At 44.2% G+C, this 20,949-nt stretch overlaps 1 protein-coding gene and 1 non-coding gene across 14 annotated transcripts in view; both read right to left on the reverse strand.

Moving 5' to 3' along the window:
- The window catches only part of TRRAP (transformation/transcription domain associated protein), a 112,181-nt gene extending 95,708 nt beyond the window's left edge, over positions 1 to 16,473 (reverse strand). For 9 of the 13 annotated variants that reach the window (XM_059898554.1, XM_059898562.1, XM_059898560.1 and 6 more), the window contains exons 1-11: positions 16,371 to 16,473; positions 14,067 to 14,227; positions 13,599 to 13,648; positions 9,373 to 9,483; positions 8,228 to 8,332; positions 7,168 to 7,251; positions 5,771 to 5,827; positions 4,297 to 4,422; positions 2,919 to 2,996; positions 2,629 to 2,717; positions 1,707 to 1,803 (exon numbers count right to left, since the gene is read on the reverse strand). In XM_059898554.1, the coding sequence (XP_059754537.1) occupies positions 1,707 to 1,803; positions 2,629 to 2,717; positions 2,919 to 2,996; positions 4,297 to 4,422; positions 5,771 to 5,827; positions 7,168 to 7,251; positions 8,228 to 8,332; positions 9,373 to 9,483; positions 13,599 to 13,648; positions 14,067 to 14,166 (897 nt within the window). In that variant the 5' untranslated portion in view covers positions 14,167 to 14,227; positions 16,371 to 16,473. Of the gene's footprint in view, positions 1 to 1,706; positions 1,804 to 2,628; positions 2,718 to 2,918; positions 2,997 to 4,296; positions 4,423 to 5,770; positions 5,828 to 7,167; positions 7,252 to 8,227; positions 8,333 to 9,372; positions 9,484 to 13,598; positions 13,649 to 14,066; positions 14,228 to 15,080; positions 15,368 to 15,851; positions 15,977 to 16,370 lie in introns of those variants that run through there. The other 4 variants (XM_059898551.1, XM_059898552.1, XM_059898563.1 and 1 more) reach the window with 4 other exon arrangements.
- LOC132350066 (small nucleolar RNA ZL1) lies at positions 13,731 to 13,938 on the reverse strand. The gene has a single exon (XR_009497821.1). It is a non-coding gene; the product is annotated as a small nucleolar RNA ZL1 (small nucleolar RNA).
- Positions 16,474 to 20,949: the final 4,476 nt, after the last annotated feature.

Raw genomic sequence — 20,949 nt, forward strand, 5'->3', positions numbered from 1 at the left:
AGAGATAAGGCATCAATTTTTTCCTTCAAGTTCTTATGATTTAAGTAAGAAGACACCACAGCTCCAAGTGGGAAGAACAAAAACAAAAATAAAACTACTCTACAGGTTCCGCAAAAAAGCCTCCAAAACCTCTTTCTCAGTTTTACTTGATAATGCCATTTTTTTAAGTTCCAACCTCTCCCACATAATTCGCTATAACACACAACTTCCAATAACAGCAAAAGTCAATATACCTCATACATCTGCACAAAAATCTGTCTGCAAATATTTATATGGCTTTATTAAGCCAAAAATGAAACAGGCAAGTCTATAAAGACAGGAAATACATTAGTGGTTGCCAGGGGCTGGTGGGTCAGAGAAGAACGGAAGTCACTGCTCATCGGTACAGATTTCTTTTTCGGGTGAAAAAATTGTTCTAAAATTGAACAGTGATTATGGTTGTACAAATCTGTGAATAAACTAAAAACCATTGAACTGTACACTTTAAAAGGGTGAATTTTATGGTAAATGAATTATATCTTGATAAAATGCTTTAAAAAAATTGGAAATGATCCAAATGTTCATCAACTGATGAATGGATAAACACCATGATTACACCCATACAACAGAATACAACACTATGGCCTGAACTGTGTACCCCCCAAATTTCATATGTTGAAGCCCTAACCCCCACTGTGACTGTATCTGGAAATAAGAGTCTTTAGGAGGTAATTCAGGTTGAATGAGATCATACAGGTGGGGCCCTCGTCCAGTAGGACTGTAGCCTTATAAAAGACGAGAAGGAGATCTCTCTCTCCCCCTCACCACCATGGGAGGACACAGCAAGAAGGTGGCCACCTTCAACCCAGGAAGAAAGGCCTCCCCGGAAACCAAACCCTGCTGGAACCTTGATCTTGGATTTTCCAGGCTCCAGAACTATGAGAAAATAAATTTTGGCTGTTTACACCTAGTCTACGGTATTTTGTTACGGCAGCCTGAGCAGACTAAGACAACTAACCACGAATAAAAAGTAACAAGTCACCAATTAAATAACAAGGATGAATCTCAGCATTACTGCTAAGTGAAAGAAGCCAGACTCAAAAGGTTACAAATACTGTCCACCAAGTGATTCATCTCTATGACATTTTGGAAAAGGCAAAACTATGGAGACAGAAAACAAACCAGTGCTTGCCAGGGACTGGAGGTGGGAGGAGGAAATTGACTACAAACGTATAAAAGGAATTTTCTGGATGATGGAAATGTTCTGTATTTTGACGTACTGGTGGTTAGGTATGCATTTGTACTGTACACGTTTGTCAATCAGCAAACTGTACACCTACAAAAGGTGAATTTTTTTTTTTTTAATTTTATTTATTTATTTATTTATTTATGGCTGTGTTGGGTCTTTGTTTCTGTGTGAGGGCTTTCTCTAGTTGTGGCAAGTGGGGGCCACTCTTCATTGCGGTGCGCGGGCCTCCCACTGTCGCGGCCTCTTTTGTTGCAGAGCATAGGCTCCAGATGCGCAGGCTCAGTAATTGTGGCTCACGGGCCCAGCTGCTCCGCGGCATGTGGGATCTTCCCAGACCAGGGCTCGAACCCGTGTCCCCTGCATTGGCAGGCAGACTCTCAACCACTGTGCCACCAGGGAAGCCCACAAAAGGTGAATTTTACTGCATGTAAATTATATCTTAGTAAACCTGACTTAAAACAAAAGTCAATGAACTTACCTGGTAAATTCTGATGATATAAGCTAAAAATGACAATGTTTTGATCTGAGCAGCAATGAAATCAGCATACAACTCCTTGTTGTAAAGCTTATGTTGCCTAATGAGAAGTGAACAAAATTAACAATATTAGCTCTCAACTCTTTCGGTGATGTTACTATTAATTAAAAGCCTATAGTAATTACTAAGCCCAAAAGGTTGATCTCTCCACAGCAGCAACAGTAAACGCGCCTACACTTTTATGCAGTTCCGACTAACTTAAAGGCCTTAAAGGCATAAAGCAGGCAGATCTCCAGGCCGTTGGGCAGCAGCCACAATCTGAATCCCCACAGCCAAGGCGAGACTGACCTGCTTCCCCAGAAGACAGCATGAGGGCACCTATTTGACCAGTGGAAGACCCGTGCTGTGGCCACAGAGGCCGTTAGGGCTGATCGACCCTCAGCTCTTGCTCTCAAGTGACTGAGAGCCAGATAGGCTGCAAGTCAAGAGAGCAAGTGACAAAGATCTTAGGAGGAATGCTGTGAGGTTGGAGAAAAAGCTTCACTGGGAGGCTTCCAAGGATGAACAAGTCAGTGATTAAGGGTGATGGGTGAGGAAGAACGAAGGGGGTAAAGAGCTTTCTAGCCCTCGTGCTGAGAGGAACAGCAAGAACAAAGGCTTGAAGGTGAGAGAGCCTGGAATATCCCAAAGCTGTAATTGAGGACAGTAATGCCTAATGATAGTTCTAAATTTACAAGACACCAAAGACTAAGACATGTCACCCATCATCGAAATACAACTTCAGAAAGCCAAAAATACATATAAGTTTAACCAAAATTTTATCACTCAAAATTTTCTTGTCTTACAAATGACGACAGCAAGTACATTTTTACTTGGATTAAAGAACTATGGTAGTCAGCTACATCACTGACCAAAGAAATCTCACCTGGCTTGTGCAGATACCTGAATTGCAATGGTATTCATGATCAAGGGCACAAATTCAGCAACAACATTGTGGATATTCAGTTTGTAGAGCTAAAAGCAAACATATCAGATTGTCATGCTTTTACACTCTGCTTATAGCAAAATAATCTGGCATACCAAAGAAAGTGTGATGAGATTCATTAGTTAGCACATGTGTATCATACACATCTATTTGCCACAGAAAATTAGGTGTAAACTTTCTTGTAAAATAGGAAGCCCACAACCCAAGAAGCTACTAAGCAATATGCATACCTGATACATTAAAACAACAATGATGGGCAATTCTGCCAACACTTTCAAAGAAAGAGATCCTCTTGGAATGATGGAATGCTGCAAGAGAGGAACAGGAGGACTGAGGTTATCACCGTGGCACTTAAAATAGCCCTAATCAGTGTGCCACTATTGCACATCACCCCACTGAAATAAAGGGAAGGGAAAATACTGACACATCTTCGTAATTATCTGTGGTGAAAGAAACAAACTATTTTGAAAACAAAGTACATAGAACTGTTATTTAGTATAAAGGTTTTCATATTTTACAATGTCATCACCTGTAGTAAAAACCTCAGGAAAATTTGTCAAAACTTAGAGATTCAAATCACCGGAGAAATTTAAAAAAATTTTTTAACCTATTATCTTGCTTACTTGAAAGAACAACAGCAAGAAGTACAAGTTTACCTAGTTTTATTCATACATATTTATAAACAGGAAAAATGCTTACAATAAATGTAAGAAAAAATAGTCTTAATATATAAAAACTCAAACAGGTAAGGAAAATGTCAGACTCAAAATACAAATGGGTGACAAATGGATAGGAACAGACAAGCAAAAAAAGAAACACAAGACTGATAAACAGAAAACAAGTTTCTAATTTAGGAAAAACAAAGGAATGAAAGCTTCATTCAAAATGTAGCTTCCTGTTTATCCTAACTCAAAGTGAAACATTCTGCAAAACCATTTCAGTAAAACAAATACAGATGATAGCCTTGATTCAATCATAAAAATACAGTCATAGTAAATGCTCAATACATGTTCCCTACGTGGCAAATACTACAAATCTAATGCATCAGCTGCAGACAGTACCAGCGTTCCCTTCACAAAACTCCACGAGACTGATTTTTCAGATGAGAGGGAAAATGAGGTCAGAACAACGGTTCATGAACTTTCCTACAGTCAAAAAGTGCAAGTGGTAGAGCTGCAGCATCATCCCAGAACTTCTGTCCCCAGAGCCCACACCGTCAGGCACTGAACTACAAATTTATATGCAGTTTAAAGGGACTTCTCTAATGCTGAAGCTAAGGAAAGAACGGAGGCCCCCTTGCTGGGTCAGCTGCTCTTTCTGGTTCTGGATTTCACCACGATGCTATCTTTGTATCTCTGGTGAGCAACAGCTCACACGCATACCTGCAGAGCACACGCATACCTGCAGAGCACATGCATACCTGCAGAGCACAATCAGCGACGCTCTCGCGCACGCACGTTTGTTTGCTGATTCTAAATCCCTCCATGTGTTTAAGAAAAAAACAAAAAACTTAAGTGGTCTAAGAAGTCAATACCTCATTTCTCCTCTACTGAGGGCAGGAGATGCGGATAAAAGCAAAGCAAAAAGCAAAACAACTGAAACGCTTACTGTTCTCGTCTCACTGTCCTCACGCTCAGGATTGACTTTCACAGCAATCGTTGTGATCATTCCGACCATTTCTGGGGGAGGGACTGTGTTCTCGGGGATCACCTGAGGGTTCTCAAAGTAGCGGTTCTACAGAAAAAAAAAACAGAAGTCATTTACACCTGACGTGTGGTGAAGAAATCGAATATCCTACCCTTTTGTACTGTACCAACCCCACAGTACTTAGTGTTCTCTTTTTCCAGGACTATGGAGATAACATGACAGACACACCCGCCACCTCCAACAACAGAAAACAAACTTGCCTGTAGTATTTTCTACTATTTTTTCCTGGCTGATAAAAGATGAAATATATGTCATGTTATACTACCACCTCAGTGAGGTGGGGAAGATGTAACCCATCTCTCCAGTGATAAGAAACTAGGAGCTGATCCCTACTGAATTAACTTTCCAAATAGTCTCCTAAATAGAGGTCAAGTATGGAACAGAAACAAAGTACAGAAAACATTTTAAAAGGCCAGGACCTCACTGGCATCCCTAGTTCTCAATGAAATTTGGGCTTCATGTTAAAAAAGACAGCTTCGTATGAAAAGTAGCTCTTCTTTGATCAAAATGGTAGTTGACACAATGATAACTTGATAACTCAGAACGCAACTTAAGTTTTATACACTATTAGCAGGTTAAAATCCTTAAAAAACCAAAAAGTCAATTTTACCATGTGTTAATTTGAAAAATTTAAGCTTAAAAAAAATTTGAAAATAGAAACTCTGAAACATAAACACATTTACGCACAATGATTTTTACCAAAGCATTATTTGTGACAGTAATGAATTGAAAATGGGGGAAACCAGCAAAAGGGAGATGGTCAAGGTACATGCGTATGACAGAAAATTATCGGTCACTAAAAATTATGACTGCCACAGAAGAGTCTGGAAGGACGTTCCCTCCTGTAACAGTGATTCCTTCCAGCAAATGAGAGCAGGGTAGGGATGAGCCTTTCCTCTTCCACTCCACACACTTTTATATGGGTGGCACTGCTTGGAAACAGTTCTTTCAATACAGGAAAAAATTTTCAAGATATAGAAAAATGCTGAAAGTATGCACCACTCCCCCAAAAAGCTTCAAGAATGTGAGGGCAACCATCTCTACAAAGCACAAAGTTAAACTCAAAACAAAATACCAATGTCAGTGGTTGCTTACAAGTGAAAGAATACTTATGGATGATTTTCCTTTTTTGCAAAATTTCTACAATAAGAATATATTGCTTTCACGTCAAAAATACAGTATTTAATCTAAACAATGAAACCAAAAGAACTCTTTTTTTCTAAGGGCTAATTTATCAACCTAGATTTTAACCATCACTAAACATTCCCCATTGTAAAATTAGCGTCCCTCCGATTATTCCTTCAAAACCCTTTGGAATGAGGAAGTAATAAATAAATATAAACAGTAAATTCAAATAATATTAAAAACAGCATACCACTACTTTTGGAAGCTCCTTGTAAATCTGTTTCACAAAATCTAAAAAATGATGAATCTAAAAAAAAATACAGTATTAGGAAGATATTTATAAACAGAAAATGCTTACAATAAATAAGAAAAACATCAATAGTTTCCATATGTAAGAACTCACAAAACAGGCAAGAAAAATGTCAGACTCAAGATACAAATAGGCAATGAATGTGAACACACACACACAAAAAGACTGATAAACAGAAAACAAGCTTTCTAATTCAGGAAGAGGAACGGAATGAAAATGATAATAAATGCCACTTTTAGCCTTTCAAAAAGTAATAGCACACCATGCTGGAGGGAGTGCAAATAAGGAGACTCCCTCCACCCCATACTATACTATACTACTAAGGGAAGCTTAAACTGCTGAAGCCTTTCTGGAAACCAATGTAACAATATGTATCAGAAGCATTAAAACATTAACACCTTTGATCTGGTAACTCTACTTCCATAAACCCAGTCGGCAAAATCATTTGAATTGTAAACAGATATTTGGTTTTAGTCATAAAATAAAAATTTTGAAATACCCTAAATATCCAAGAATATGAAAGAATATTATATATCCATTAAAAATTAACTTTACAAAACATTTTCTATCATTGGGAAAACGCTTACATATAATGTGAAGGGAAACAATCAGGATATGAAATGTCATCCACAGTAGTATTGTGATTATGTAGAAAACATACAATACATAAGGTGGGAAAAAGGAAAAGAAATCACCAAGACATTAAATAGTTTTCAAGGTGTAAGGAATTCTACTTCGTCTTTCAATTTCCAAATAATCTACAACAGGCATTTACCAAGGTTATCATCAGAAAAGATACTATCTTAATTATGGCTAACAGAGTGTTTAATGCTGACTCTGCAGATACCAATCACTATGCTAAGAACTTTAACTTTTATATTTAATTCTCTAAGCAATCTTTGAGGATATACTGTGATTGTCCCCATTTTACAGAAAAGGCTCCAAAAGGCTCAGAGCTTACCCACTGTCACACAGCTACTGAACTGCACACTGAGATTCAAACCCAGCTCTGACTTCAGAACCCACATCTGAACCCTTGTATAAAAGCGATTGGAGCCTTGGGGCATTTCAGACCTGTAAGTACCAGAACCACCCAAAGAGCCCTGCCAGTTTGGTTGGTTAACACATTTCAAATACTGAGCAAATTCAGCAAAATATTCATGTACACATTCAGAAAAAAGTCACTGTTTAACCCACAAAGAATTTCCCCCAACTTAGGCGATATTTTCTATGACTGAAAGCAGCATATGTTCTGTCAACTCTAAAAGAGGGTAAAAGATTCACACAGAAGCAATTTGTCAGCACAGTTTATAAATGCTATCAAGATAAACACTCACTTCTTGGGTGATGGGTGGCCTGAACTGTTTGTGTAGTTCAATAATTATTCTTAGACAAATAAGAACATTCTCTTCATTTTCCGTCTTAAAAAAATAAAAAGCATTTAAAAAGAGTTATACTTCTGAAAACTTATTTTCATCTAAAGACTATTTTCTAAGCGTTTTCTGCATATACACCCGCCATCAGCCAACTTAGGTAGAAATTCCCTTCACATGTAGAAAATTCATGAACCCACAGAACACAGCTGACCCGGAGAGGACGCTGTCGCAGCCTTTGCTGGGCTGTCTGAAGCACAGCCCGCCAGTGGGTCCCGTGAGAGGAACACTCAGACAAATGAGTAACTGGCAATTAAGGCAAGTCACACTACGAAGCAAGGTCTTAACGGCCCAGCAGACACGTTTCACTGTTTGAAAATATTGAAGAGCCATGCGTGAGCGGCCACCATGCACCGGGCCCTGTGCTAACACTTCACACTGTCTGCACGGGGGCGCCTTCCACATCTTACCAGGAGGAAGCGAAGGCTCGGGGCAGGAAGGAATGGGGCTGACATGACAGAGCTAATACATGGCAGAGCCAGGATCCGAACCCAACTCAGTCCCCCTACAGAGCTCATCTTTCCAAGGGGCCCAGCAACATGACAGAATTCTAAACACCCCAAGACTAAGGACAACAAGAAAACAATTTCAGAGGTACCAAATGGATTAACCCCAAGAATTTGAGCAACTCTTTGACTACTATGCATCTACCGTGCCCGACACACAAACATAGAGGCACGAAGCCAATGACCCCTGTCCTCGGAGTCTGTTGACCACCACCCACTTTCAGATTCCCACTGTGTCTAGTCAATCCCTCAGTGACTCAAAAAAAAGACTTTCATTTAATAATCTTTCTTAGTAATCTGGTTGGCAAAATGGGAGGAAATGGACATTAAGAAACTTTCTACTCATGTGAATCAGAACTTTAGTGAAAGGGAAAAAGTTGTATAATACAGGATTTTACAGTAAGAAAATCATTAAAAGTTTTGAATGTGGCTAAATAATAAAAATTCTCAAAAGTTACCTCCAGAAAGCGAAACATAACAGACAAAACATTTTTTGTATGAGGACGAAGATGTTCATTGGTTGGTATTCTATGAATTATTTCAAGAACGAGCTTCCGCAGTTGCTGTTGAAGAGAAACAAAAATGTAAATATGAAATCCTTCCAAGAGTTCCAAGGTAACCCTTTTGCACCCTACAAGTGTCACACAGCTGTACCCAGCACTGGTAACCACCATACAAGAAGATGGAGCCCATTTTAGAAACGGTTCTGTAAATTATTTAAATGTAATCCAAAGCATGTACTGCAAACCAGTATTTTCAGTATTTCTACAATTGTGTACCAAATCAAGTAGCCAATTTTCCTCTTTCACACCTTATCAGTATTGCCAGGAGGAGGACACTAATGTGTGCATGTGGGGTAAATTTAAGATGAAAAGAGCAAAACACCAACTGAACTTCATTTGCAGTCTCCCTTCGTAAGCTCTGTTTAGCTCCTCTGACGTGCTCTCCAATTACCTTGGGCCTAAGGACTAATTACATCATAAGCTGTGCTAAGCTTTCATGATTTTGTCTATGGAACTGACAACTAAAAAAGGTCAAATAGGTAGATCTTGAACTGGTACCACATAAAAATGCTTTGTTTAGCAATTAACTTTCACTAGCACTATGGTAATTTTTAAAGTTATTTTTAAGGGATATATGCTGAAATATTTATGGAAAAAAAGTTATGATGGGACTGTTTTAAAATAATCAAGGTGAAGAGGGGGGAGCAAAGAGTGGGTGGGGGTATAGATAAAACAAAACTGGCCAGAGTTACAAGAACTGAAAATAGTAAGGTCAGAGCTGGGCAACAGGTACGGGAAGGGTCATGAAACTGTTGCTCCCTCCTATATATACACATGAATTTGGCTGTAATACATAGCATATGCACACGTCACTGGTCAGCAAATGTGAGGAGTTTAAATTGTGAAAGAGATGGCTACGAGGAAATAAAACCAAGATATTTAGCTGAGGAGGCAATGGCCTTGGACAAAGTTATCCTTATATGACAAAACTTCTTTTGTTTTTAAGGGGAACCATAAGTTTTTTGAGTTGTTTTCATTCTTAAGTGCTTGCACTCCTACAGCAGGACATTTTTTTCTCATTATATTTTTGAACAGGTCACCTGGGCTGGTTTCTCCTGAAGGAACTGAACTTCTCCATCTTGAAGAAATGTAAGAAATCGAGGGATGATGTGCTCCAGGAATGTAGAATATTGAGGAGATGAAGTGACATTCTAATTATGCAAAAATAAAAGAAAACCCCATAAAGGTTTGTGTACATATTCAAATTCACATATTATAATAACCTCAAAAGGAAAAAATTGTAGAGCTGATAATAATTTTTAATACTTTCAGATGCCTTAGTGATAACATAGTTTTAAAGAAGTTAAGATGATTGCTGCTTCTGATATCCAATTAGAGAGAACTAAATGCTAAAATTTACTGGTAAACCTAGAAATACTGGCACTGTGGAGAATGTTCACTTAACTAAGGGAACCGAACAATGGGGCATAACTGACTGGATGGAACCAACGGCAGAGACCACCTTCCCGAAGAAGTGATGCTGATACTAAAACCTAAAAGGCCAGCAGGAGTTAACCACGGGAGAAAGTGGTTATGCAAAGGCACAAAATGACGAGAAAGCCCGAGTGTAAAAGGCACATATTGAACTTTTTTTAGTTCAATATGGCAGGGATGGGAGTCTAAGAGGAAGGAATTTAAACTTTTATTATCATGAGTCTGAGACGCTGGTGAGTCAAGGCATCTGGGCAGCTAAATGCGTCTGGAGCTCCAGACACTGATCTGGGAGGAAGATAAAGACATGGGGTTGTCCATTACCTGAGGAGTCTATAAAGAAGGAAATACAGGCAAAAACCAGAAAAGTGTGTGCTGCCACAGGAGCAAAGAAAGAACCGCCATTCTTGGGATGCGCCCCTGAGCACTGGTCTCCCACGGCCAACCCGGAGCTCAATCCCAGGGGCCCCGTGCCCACAGCACGCTGCGTGTGAAGAGGCGCCCCCAGGAGCCAGGCAGCGCCTCCCCAGCCCCTCCCGGAGCAGAATGTGAATCCACTGGGGACAAGAACTGCATTTGTCACCTTTCAACCCCAAAGTGTAAGACTTTTTACGAAACACCCACATTCAAGGGTTGAAGGAAAAGAGGGGTGAGAGTCATGATGGAACATTATCAAGGTTATCAAGAAATCAGGCTCATCTGCACATCAGCCCATACCATCCAGATTCCACTGCCTTCAAAACACCTAAGTTTCACATTTCTCCCACAGGAAAGATTCAACAAGTTGCCCAGTTATTCTGCCAGTATTTCAACTTAGCCCCTGGCTTTTTGATCCATACGAATGCTTCCTGTGATTTCTAACTTCAACATTTCTTTATTTTCTGTCCTGGGAGATGGCCCATGTGATATTTACTTAGCCTGGAATCTTATCCCTAAGTGGTTAATGAAATGAATTTCTAAGATTCCTTAAACCGCTGGGAATTCTTAATTTCACTTAAATATTTTGTTCTGGGGTAATAGTGGTGGTAATTTAGAATTACCTACAGGTGGTCATTCTAGTATTTCATCCTTCGAAGGACTCAGTCATCTGAATTTCATTTAAGGTAAATGCCTATCAGATTTCAAAAGGCACTATTTGGAAAAGCCCCAAGTGTATTACTTTGCTAACTTTTAATTCTGTTAATTTAATCAATGCATCTGAGACCAAAGCCAGGAACTAACTTGTTAACTGCCAGACCCTAAACAGGAGAGAAAGGGTTGAGACACTTAATTGAAAGAGCCCCAGCACACTCGGAGGATCACAGGCAGCTCCAAGATTTCAGCCTCTCAAATAAACTTTGAGGGCTGTGGCTCTCTCCTAGCAGTTCTTCCAGTAAAATGCAGAATGCAGGCCTTTGCTGTTCTACCGCCCACCTCTTTTTTTTAGCTTTATTTATTTATTTTTTAACAGTTTGCACTAACAGCTTGGGTGGAAGAGAAAGCTCTTTAGCTCAATCTCTAAATATCTCAGGATTTTTTTCCACCTCAGTTCAAGGCAACAAATCCTGGAAAACATCTATTTAAAAAACAAAAAAACCAAAAAATTCCCCCAGCAAACAAAAATACCATCCATTACTATAGACAGTAGGGTATCTAATTCAATCCCACAAACATTTATTTAATGTTTAGTGATTCAAATGACCATGACAGAGGCTAGGAAACATTGTATCTATTGTTCTTAATCATATTAACTCTGAGAAAGGTTTTATCATACCCACATTAAAAGAAAAGCGAGTTTCTCTTCGGCCTATGAGACTAACTGGCACCAGACTAACCATAAAGTAGGACAAAATATGAGAGAACAGTTTCAGGTGCTGGACCAGAGGCAGTGCAAGACCATGATCTCCAGAAGAAGGGGAACTCACCAACTGCGCCCCACCTCGGCTCTCTGCCTGGGTACCGTTTCCCAACCAGGCTCAGCAGGCTGGAGCCCAAGGAAAGCATGATGGTCCTGCTGAGCTGAGGAGCAAACACCAGAGTTTGCAACAGCTGAAGTGGCCAGAATCTGCAGGGCAAAGCCCCAGAGAAAAAGGAACTACAGAAGGGGGTGTGGATGGTCTCCTGTGAGTCCTTGACTGAGGACTGGGCTGTACTTACAGGTAAGGGGAGGTAAGACTACCTGAGGCTTACCAGGGAGTGGGCACTTGAGGACTGAGAAATGAAGAAAGACATCAGAGGTCTAGCAAGGTCAGAGGATGTTGGGGGTTCAGCCTCGACACAGTGCAAAGACCTTCTTAACACCTTGATAACACCTCATACATTCAGCTGAGGAAGGACCATGCCCCAGAATAAGGCCTAGTTTAGCCCCATCCCAACAAAATCTAAAATCAACCTCTGATGAGATCCACAGAAAGATGGGGTTTGGAGGTTGAATCCTACAAAGTTGGAGGGACTTGGGAAACCCCTTGGGATTCCCAGAGATCCTCTCTACCATGGCATAAAACCAAGCCTACACAAGTTCGGTGAGATCAGCCAGCACCTGAACTGCTGACTATAGTAAAAATATCAACACTCTTCCAAGGGAGATGACAGAATCTAGGGTCCCTACATTTCACACACAATGTCTGGTGTACAATCAAAAACTACCAGACATGCAAGAAAGCCAAATAATGTGACCTGAAGTCAATAAAAATCAACCTTTATAGAGGATTGTATTTAGCAGACAAAGACTTCAAAGCAGTTATTATAAATACGTTCAAAGAATAAAAGGAAAACATGGTCTCAATAAATGAAGATGGGGAATCTCTACAGAGAAGTGACATCTAAAGAAGAACCAAATGGAAATTCTAGAACTGAAAGTACAATAACCAAAATTTTAAAACAAAAATACAAATAAACTGGAATTTAAAAATAACATCCCAGCAGATGCAGAGATGACAGCAAAATAGTCAGTGAATCTGAAGGCAGATCAGAGAACAAAGAGAAAAAAGATTGAAGAAAAATGAACAGACTCTGAGGGACCTATGGGTCAATATAAAATTGTAGAATGTAAGAGCCAGAAGAGAGAAACTGTTTGATCAAAGTTGCAGAAGTTATAAACAGGAGAGCCAAAACTGCCAGCCAGCTCTCATTCCCATACCATCCATTACCTAACATAACAAATCCACAACAAAAGTTTGAGTGTATCCTGAAAGCATATGCCTAAAAGGGCTACCATAGTTGAAAATGAAAAAAAAGGTCAAGGGGATTCCCTGGTGGCACAGTCGTTAAGGATCCACCTGCCAATGCAGGGGACATGGGTTCGAGCCCCGGTCCGGGAAGATCCCACACGTCGCGGAGCAGCTAAGCCCACGCATCACAACTACTGAGCCTGCACTCTAGAGCCCACGAAGCACAACTACTGAAGCCCGCACGCCTAGAGCCCGTGCTCCGCAACAAGAAGCCTGCACACCGCAATAAAGAGTAGCCCCCGCTCGCCACAACTAGAGAAAGCCCGCATGCAGCAACGAAGACCCAACACAGCCAAAAATAAATAAATAAAAATAAATTTAAAATGAAAAGAAAAGAAAAGAAAAAAAGGTCAAATAACCAAAACAAAAGCAATATTCCTCAACACTGGTCGGGAGTCACTATCACTAGTGTGAAGAAGCTGGACAACACTGTACAAATTTTCAAATTTCAATTTTGAAGTACAACAAATTACATTAACAAAGATAATTTTTAAGTTACTAGTAAAAAGACTGACGGGGAAGCTGTAGGAAAGCACATGTGAATACTTATCTCAAAATGAAAAGCTCATACCTCAAAATTTAAAGCTTTATGAAATATAATATAAAATAAAATATAAAGCTCATACCTCAAAATTTTCACTAACTTCTTGCATCATTTTTAACTTTGTTTCATCAGCTGTAAATGGCAAAACAAACCATCAGATAATTGAAAGTACGTTAAGGATGTTCCTAAAATTACTGGATTTAATAATTTAAGAGAAGCAATCAGATCTTATCAGTTTGACTGTCATGGTCTAAAAGCAGGCACATAACTAGTTCCCTACAACCAGTCACACTCACTCGTACTCCCAAACATACATGTGCATGCACAGACAAGGACACACATACACACACACACACGCGCGCGCACCCACACGCGTGCCTCTTTGGGGCTCCAGCCAGTAATGCTCATCACTTTGCTTCTCCACGAGGTAGAGAAAGGGGAAATTAAGATAACAGTTAATGTGACCACTTATCTCCATGTGCACATCATTTGAACTGAGATGAAGGAGTCACATCAACACATTTCTTCATGACGAAAAGCATCAACTCACGTGTATTTACATCCGTGAGAGCTGCCACAAACTGAAGGTATTTTTTCATCAGAGTGGTTTGGTCAACCACCGTGGCCCCTTGTGTTGCAACAAACGCCATTTTTCTTTTGAGCTAGTTTGTTTCTCAAGAGAAAAGTATTATAACCATGAGTTTGCCCGGCCTACAAAAAGAAGCATATGATTAGCCAACTTACTGAGGGCACAGGCTCATGATCGCTAGGAAAATCTTACCTAAATGCCTGTGTTAATCTAAATAGTTTTCCATTAATTCAGAAAACAACACTACTCCCTCTGCTTTTTTGAAAATAAAAAGTTACTTAAGTCCATTCTATTAATTTCTAAACATGATTTTTACACACAGATGCTTTTCTTTCCTATGGTATGTCCATCTTTCCCTAGGCTAGGGGCCAGCAAACTCTCTGTAAAGAGCCAGAGAGTAAATATTTCAGGCTCTGTGGTCTGTCCCAACTCCTGAGCTCTGCTGGAGGCACAAGATAGCCACAGACAACTTGTAAGCGAACGACCATGGCTGTAATCCATAAATCTTTATTTACAGACACTGAAATTTGAATTTCATTTGAGTTGTATCATGAAACATTATTCCTCTTTTGATTTTTTTTCCCCCCAACCGTTAAACAAATGTAAAAACCATTCTTAGTTTTCGTGCTGTATAAAAACAGCCACCAGGCTGGATTTGGTTTGCTGACTGTAGTTGGACCACCTGTGCATTAGGTGATGGGTTCTCAAACTTCACTGTGCACTAAAATCATCAGGTGCCAAAGGTGGACCCCCAAGCACCACCCAGAGACCTCGGTTCAGGGAGGCGTCCAGGAAGCTGTCAATTTTGCTTGCATCTGACATACAATAGGCTAAATGCTTCAAAAAGCACCTCAGTGAGTTGGAAACAGGTGTGGATGACCACACTTTGCGAACTGCAGCTCCAGGCTGACAAACAGGAGACTTGGTCTCTATTTTAAGAGCCCTCTTAAGAGAACCTAGTGAAATTGCTCTTACCCATCCTCCCCGCGAATGTAACAGTCACATTTCACTCTACATTAAGGAGCAGTTTCATGACTTGATTTTCTTCTTTCTTCAACAAACACACCATTAACTCTTCCGCAGGCCTTTCAACGGCCCTGCCTACCAGATACGCTCCCTTGCAGCTCACACTCCTGCCCCAAGCGATGGGGACACCCTGACGCCACAGATCCTCTTCCGCCCGCCCTCTCGAGACACCAAAAGCAGAGAGGGTGCCTGCCGCTGTTCCCGCGCAGCCCGCCGGCTCCAGGGGCAGGAAGTCACTAACGAAACCAACCGGAGGGATTCTGTCAGCCCCGCTGGATGACCCGACTTCTGCTTCCTCTTCACCTCCCATCCCCGAGACCCAAGACTCAGGGTCACGGCCTCTCCCTACGTAAGAAACTTCGGGTGGGTCGTGCCTAAACTTTTTAAAGGCTTGGATCCACTTCTTCACCGAAGGCGTCAACCCCCCATTTTCCGAAACCCCGAGAGGCCAGGCTTCGTTCTCCCCTGGCCCGGGGGGCTGGGGGCCCCGAGGGAAGACGTCCCATCCCGCCTCCAAGCTGGAGAGCAGCTCCAAGACCCCAGAGACCAAGGGCCCGGGCCTGGCTTCGGTCCCGCCCCCGCGTCCCGGCCCAGGTTGTGGGGGACGGAGCCGGTGCCCCGCCCGCTCCCGGCAAACGGCGCCGCCGCGCCGCCCCGCCCCGCCGCGCCAGGCCTGAGGCGGCGCCGCCGGGCCAGAGGGGGCGCTGTCGACGCCGCTACCTTCGCTCTGCGCGCCAGGCCAGGCGAGCCAGGTGCTTGCGTGGAGGCCGAGAGGGGCCAGGGCGACAGGAGGCGCCTCCGGGGAGACGGGGCCCCAACCCCACGCTCTATCTCCCCGGCCTCAAACAGCCCTCGGCTTCCCTCCTTTTGTCACCCTCTCCGGACACCCAGCGCCCGCCTCCTGGGCCGGGCTACGGCGGGCGCCGAGGGTCAATTCCCGCGCCGCTAGCCTTCCGCCTCCCGGCGCTCCCCGGCCAGCCCAGGCAGCAGCGGCGGCGGTTTGAGGGCCGCCGCCGGCCCCCGCCACCCGGACTGGGCCCCGATGGGCGGCGGAGGGACCCCGGGGCGCTCGGAGCCTCTCTCCATCGCTATGCGCTTCTCTCCATCGCTCCGCGGACCCAGGCGCCGCAGAGGCCTCCCCACGCCCGGGCCCCGCCGCACCCGTTGGGGCTGCCGCGCGCGCCTCCCGGGGCCGTTCCGCCGCCGTCCCGCCGCCGTCCCGCGCCTGCCCACACTTACCCCGACATCGGCGGCCGGCTTCCTGCAGCCCCGGCCCGCGACCCCACCTAAGCCCTCTCAGCCGCCGCCGCTGTCGCGCCGCAGCACGCAGTCCCGCCCCCGCTTAAAGCGGCCGCGCCCGCCGCCGGAGGAATAGGCCCCGGCGCACCGCCTCCAAGTGGGTGCGGCCTGGGCGGGCGGCGGGAGCGGGGAGAGGCGTCACGCCCGGGTGGGCCTGCCTGGCCCTTTAAACCTCTGTCCACGTGGGCGGGGCCGCAGGCCGGGAGGGAGGCGCAGGCAGTGACAAGCGTCTTTGGTTCGGCTCTTTCTGCCCTTAATATCCTCGTAGAAGCCAGGAGGCTGGGGAGGGACACTTGGGGGCTGCTGCGGGGCGGTGTGCACCCGCGGGGCTTTCTTAGCAGACGGCGGACGGGCCCGGGAAGAGGCCACCCCTGAACTGAACGTGGCATGCTGGGCGGGGTTTTCTCCCCAGCTTGAGCCCTGGGGTCCTTCTTAGCCCGGGGAGGGGGAGGAGGTAAGGAGGGTCTTTGGGAAGGCGAAGGCTGCAGACAGACGGAGACCCTGTAAGCAAACGAGAGCCCAGGTGTTCTGCCTGGAAGAGACCGGCCTGATCATTTGTTGCAGCTGCATCACCCCGAGGCTAGACCGCAGTGGACCGCTTTTCAGCTCCTACGCGACGGGGCAGATGCCTTGGGTCAGAGCAATGATGAGAGGGAGGGGAAAGTGGGGCCCGGATGCCCAAATGAGGTGATGGCTGAACCAAGAGGCCCTGGAAGAGAAAAGTACTGTCAGGCCTCACCTGCAGACCCCATCTATGAGACTGGTTGAATGACGAGCTGTTCCTGGAAACACGTGGTGATAGTGGTAAATGGCCAGAGCATGAAAGTGATAACCTGACCTACCTCCAGCCCCTCCAGGACCTGGCTCCACCTCCTGCCCCTTCCTGACAGTACTTCCCCCCTGCTCCCCCCGCACCGCCCCTCGCCACCCCATCATCACTAACTCACCAGAATCTTTGTGTTCCCTTCTCAGACAGATATATTTCACACCTGGTAATAAATAGAGCTTGCAATTCCTACAAGATACGTTCAGAGACATGCTCCTTGCCTTTGTTTAATGTTGCCACTCAAGAACAAGCCTCAGCTGAAGCGCTGAGATTGTAAGTGGATATATTTAGTGCCAGTTGTTTCTGCCCCAGGAGAAATATAGTGGGTCAGAACACTCCTTCCCCCATGGAAGAAGTTGCCCACCTGCAAGCAAAATCCTCTTTGCTCCTACCACCGCCAACCCCAAAATTTAAGAGGTCCAAAATTGGGTAAAGTTGAAAAATCTAAGGGCTGGAACCAATGTGCCATCCAAGGTTATTTAATATTGTTGCCGGGGCGGGCGGTGGGGGGGGGGGTGTCGAGAAAAAAAGCAGCAGTACACAAATCCTTTGATAAGTTTCCATTTAATTGCATGTGATAAAGACCTACAGTTGGGGGAGGGGCGGGGAGGTTAACACTGGTGAAATTCATATGCTTTCCCATGGCCTTAGCTTCCCCTACGAAAGTACCCATCACGCTGCTATGATTTTTGCCTGTTTTCGTGTCTGCCTCCTGAATTAGAGGTTGGGGACAGTGTCAACTTCATCTCTATCAGATAAATGAGATCATGCCCCTCCTCTGCTTAAAACCCTCCAAAGACTTTTCAACTTATCCTCAATCCCTGGGCCTGTGCACCTCCCAACCTCATTCTTCATGTTCCAGCCGCAATGGCCTTGCTGTGCTTCCTGCCCACCTAGGACCTTTGTAGCTAATTCTCCTGTCTGGAATGTTCTTCCCTGAGAGGCACAAAGCTGGCTCCTTGTCATTCTTGATGAGCTCAAATGTCACCTCCTCAGAGAGGCCTTTTTAAGGCCCAATATAAGAAAACCATTGCCTGCCCCCCCCCCCAACTAGCTCTCATAATACTGGAATTTTCCTTAGAATCTGAAATTATATTTACTCATTTATCATCTTTTTTCCTCCTAGACAGAAAGCTCCTTTTCTTTTTTTTTTTTTAATATTTATTTATTTGGCTGTGCCGGGTCTTAGTTGCAGCACGCGGGATCTTCGTTGCCGCATGCGGGATCTTTAGTTGCATCATGCAGGATCTAGTTCCCTGACCAGGAATTGAACCCAGGCCCCCTGCATTGGGAATGCAGAGTCTTAACCACTGGACCACGAGGGCAGTCCCTCTGTCTTTCTTTACCAATGTATTCCTGTTGCCCATTGGGTGTTGTCTTAGTCTGCTCAAGCTGCCATTATAAAGTACCACAGACTGGGTGGCTTACCCAACAGGAATTTATTTCTCATAGTTCTGGAGACTGGGAAGTTCAAGATCAAGGTGCCACCAAGGTAGGTTTCATTCTGAGGCCTCTTCGCTTGGCTTATAGGTGGCATCATCTCACTATGTGCTGGCATCATCTCACTATGTGCTCACATGACCTCTTTGTGCTCTCTCAAGAGAGAGATCTCCGGTGTCTGTTCCTCTTCTTGTAAGGACACGAGTCCTATTGGATTAGGGCCCCACCCTTATGACCTCATTTAGCCTTAATTACCCCTTTAGAGGTGCTGTCTCCAAATACAGTCACTTTGGGGGTTATGCCTTAACATATGGATTTCTCAAGGGACACAATTCGGCCCATAAACAAATGTATAAATTTGTACCCTGTTTGGAATAATACTGTATGAACCTATAGGATAGGAACAGCTGGAACACTAAAAAAAATACAGGGATCCCCAAAATATTCACTCTGGTGGGCACGAGCAGTCTGCACAAGTGGTCTCTGCATGGAGTGGTTCAGGGCATGAGGCCTCAGTCTGACCTTCTGAGAGCCACCAAGAGGCCATCCTCCCTCCGCTGTCCCCTGGTGTGCTGGAGTCCCTGCTTACCTTTGCCTCACCTGTTGGGCTTCTTGGAGGCTGGCCCTAAGGGCTCCACCCCTATGAAGAACCTTCCCCCGTGATGAATTAACAAGTCTTCCCTCGGTCTCTTGTGGGTTTCAACAGGGTGACTGGGTGTCCTGTGGTCGAAAAATTCCAGGAGAAAATCTGGTAAAGCTGAGATCTAGGCCTGGAGCCATGGTAAATTCAACAAAGGGATCACGCTAAACTCCCTTTTGCCTACTTCAAACTACCATAGAACTTAACCCCCAAAGCCTCTCCAGAGCTGATCGGGGGTGATTGTTATCAGCTCAGTGGCCCCCACTTCCCACAGTTACATTTCCAATGCAAGATAATGAGGATTTGTGGTAGGAATATTAACACTAGGGCTGCTGCCCTTCTGTTACCAAAGGGAAATCAATTATACCATTTTGCTAGGGCCAAGAGACCGACTAACCTGCTTTAGAAAGATTTTCAGTGACAAGAATTTACATCAAGACAGGTGCTGTGAGAGCCCAGAAGAAGGAAGGTTTCTGGGGGAGGTAATACCTGTGGGGAATTAGACAAAGAAGGGTCACATCAACATCAGCTTCAGGGTGGCCTTGCAGGTGGCTTCTGTGACACAGATGTGACCATCTATGGCTACTGTATAGTTATTCAATGTAATAATGTTACACATGAAAAAAATGTAATAAATGTTATTCTATTTATGCATTTAGTACATTACAAAAACCACTAACAACCAGACCTTTGAATAATGTGAAAGAGTCAAATATTTGAAACTCAATTTATAATCTTAATCTACTATTTTCTTCTCAAGCACAATTTTCTTCTCAATTCCTGATGGACAAGTGAAACTCTCCCAAGCCCTTAAGCAATTCTAATGATGACAGCCAACACTGATTGAGTACTTACTATGTCCAAGCACTGTTCTATGTGTCACATCATTTCATCCTTACCACGGTCTCATGGGGCATTATTATTATCTTAAAGAAAAGTGAACTGAGGCACCAGGAGAGTTATGTGACTTTCTCAAGGTCACACAACTCTCAGAATCCAAAGTCTCCTGGTTCCTAGCCCTGGTATGTGTCCCCACAATGGTGACTGATGCCACCAGGGAGTGGCCAGTACTTTTAACTTTCCTAAGGGGACTCACTCAAATCTGTTCCCCCCTCCATCACAGTGAGATGGCAATGGGGCCAGTGGGGCCCGTTCTCAGGGGACCCCACAGCTGTCCCAGAAGTTCCTTCACTCCCACGCAGCCCGTCCTGCAATTGTGGTCCCATCAGTGCCGGCCAGGCGAGAGGAGCCATCCAACACCCGCTCTGGGTGGGCTCCCTTGCCAAGGATAAAGTAGAGGCAGAGCTGGGACCAGGATCCAGGCTGCCGGTGTCCAGTCTTTAAGGTCAGCTAGGCCGGCCACCTTCTCGGAGAAAAGACACGCTCTGTTCCGTTATGGCAGATGGAAGCGCCTTCTGAGGCCAGGGAGTGTCCAAGGAGCAGCCTGGTCACTCCTTATCTTGGTTGTCTGAGTGTCCCAAGGCCCTCAGTGACAGCGTTGTCGCTGTGGGCCCAGGTATGAGCACAAGCCCCATTTTACAGCAGGTGCAGAGAGGGTAAACTGAGGAATGGCATCAGTCCCAGCGCCTGCACCTGGGCACCTGCACCCAAGC

Source organism: Balaenoptera ricei, chromosome 15, assembly GCF_028023285.1.
Source record: "Balaenoptera ricei isolate mBalRic1 chromosome 15, mBalRic1.hap2, whole genome shotgun sequence".
Taxonomy (NCBI): Eukaryota; Metazoa; Chordata; class Mammalia; order Artiodactyla; family Balaenopteridae; genus Balaenoptera; species Balaenoptera ricei.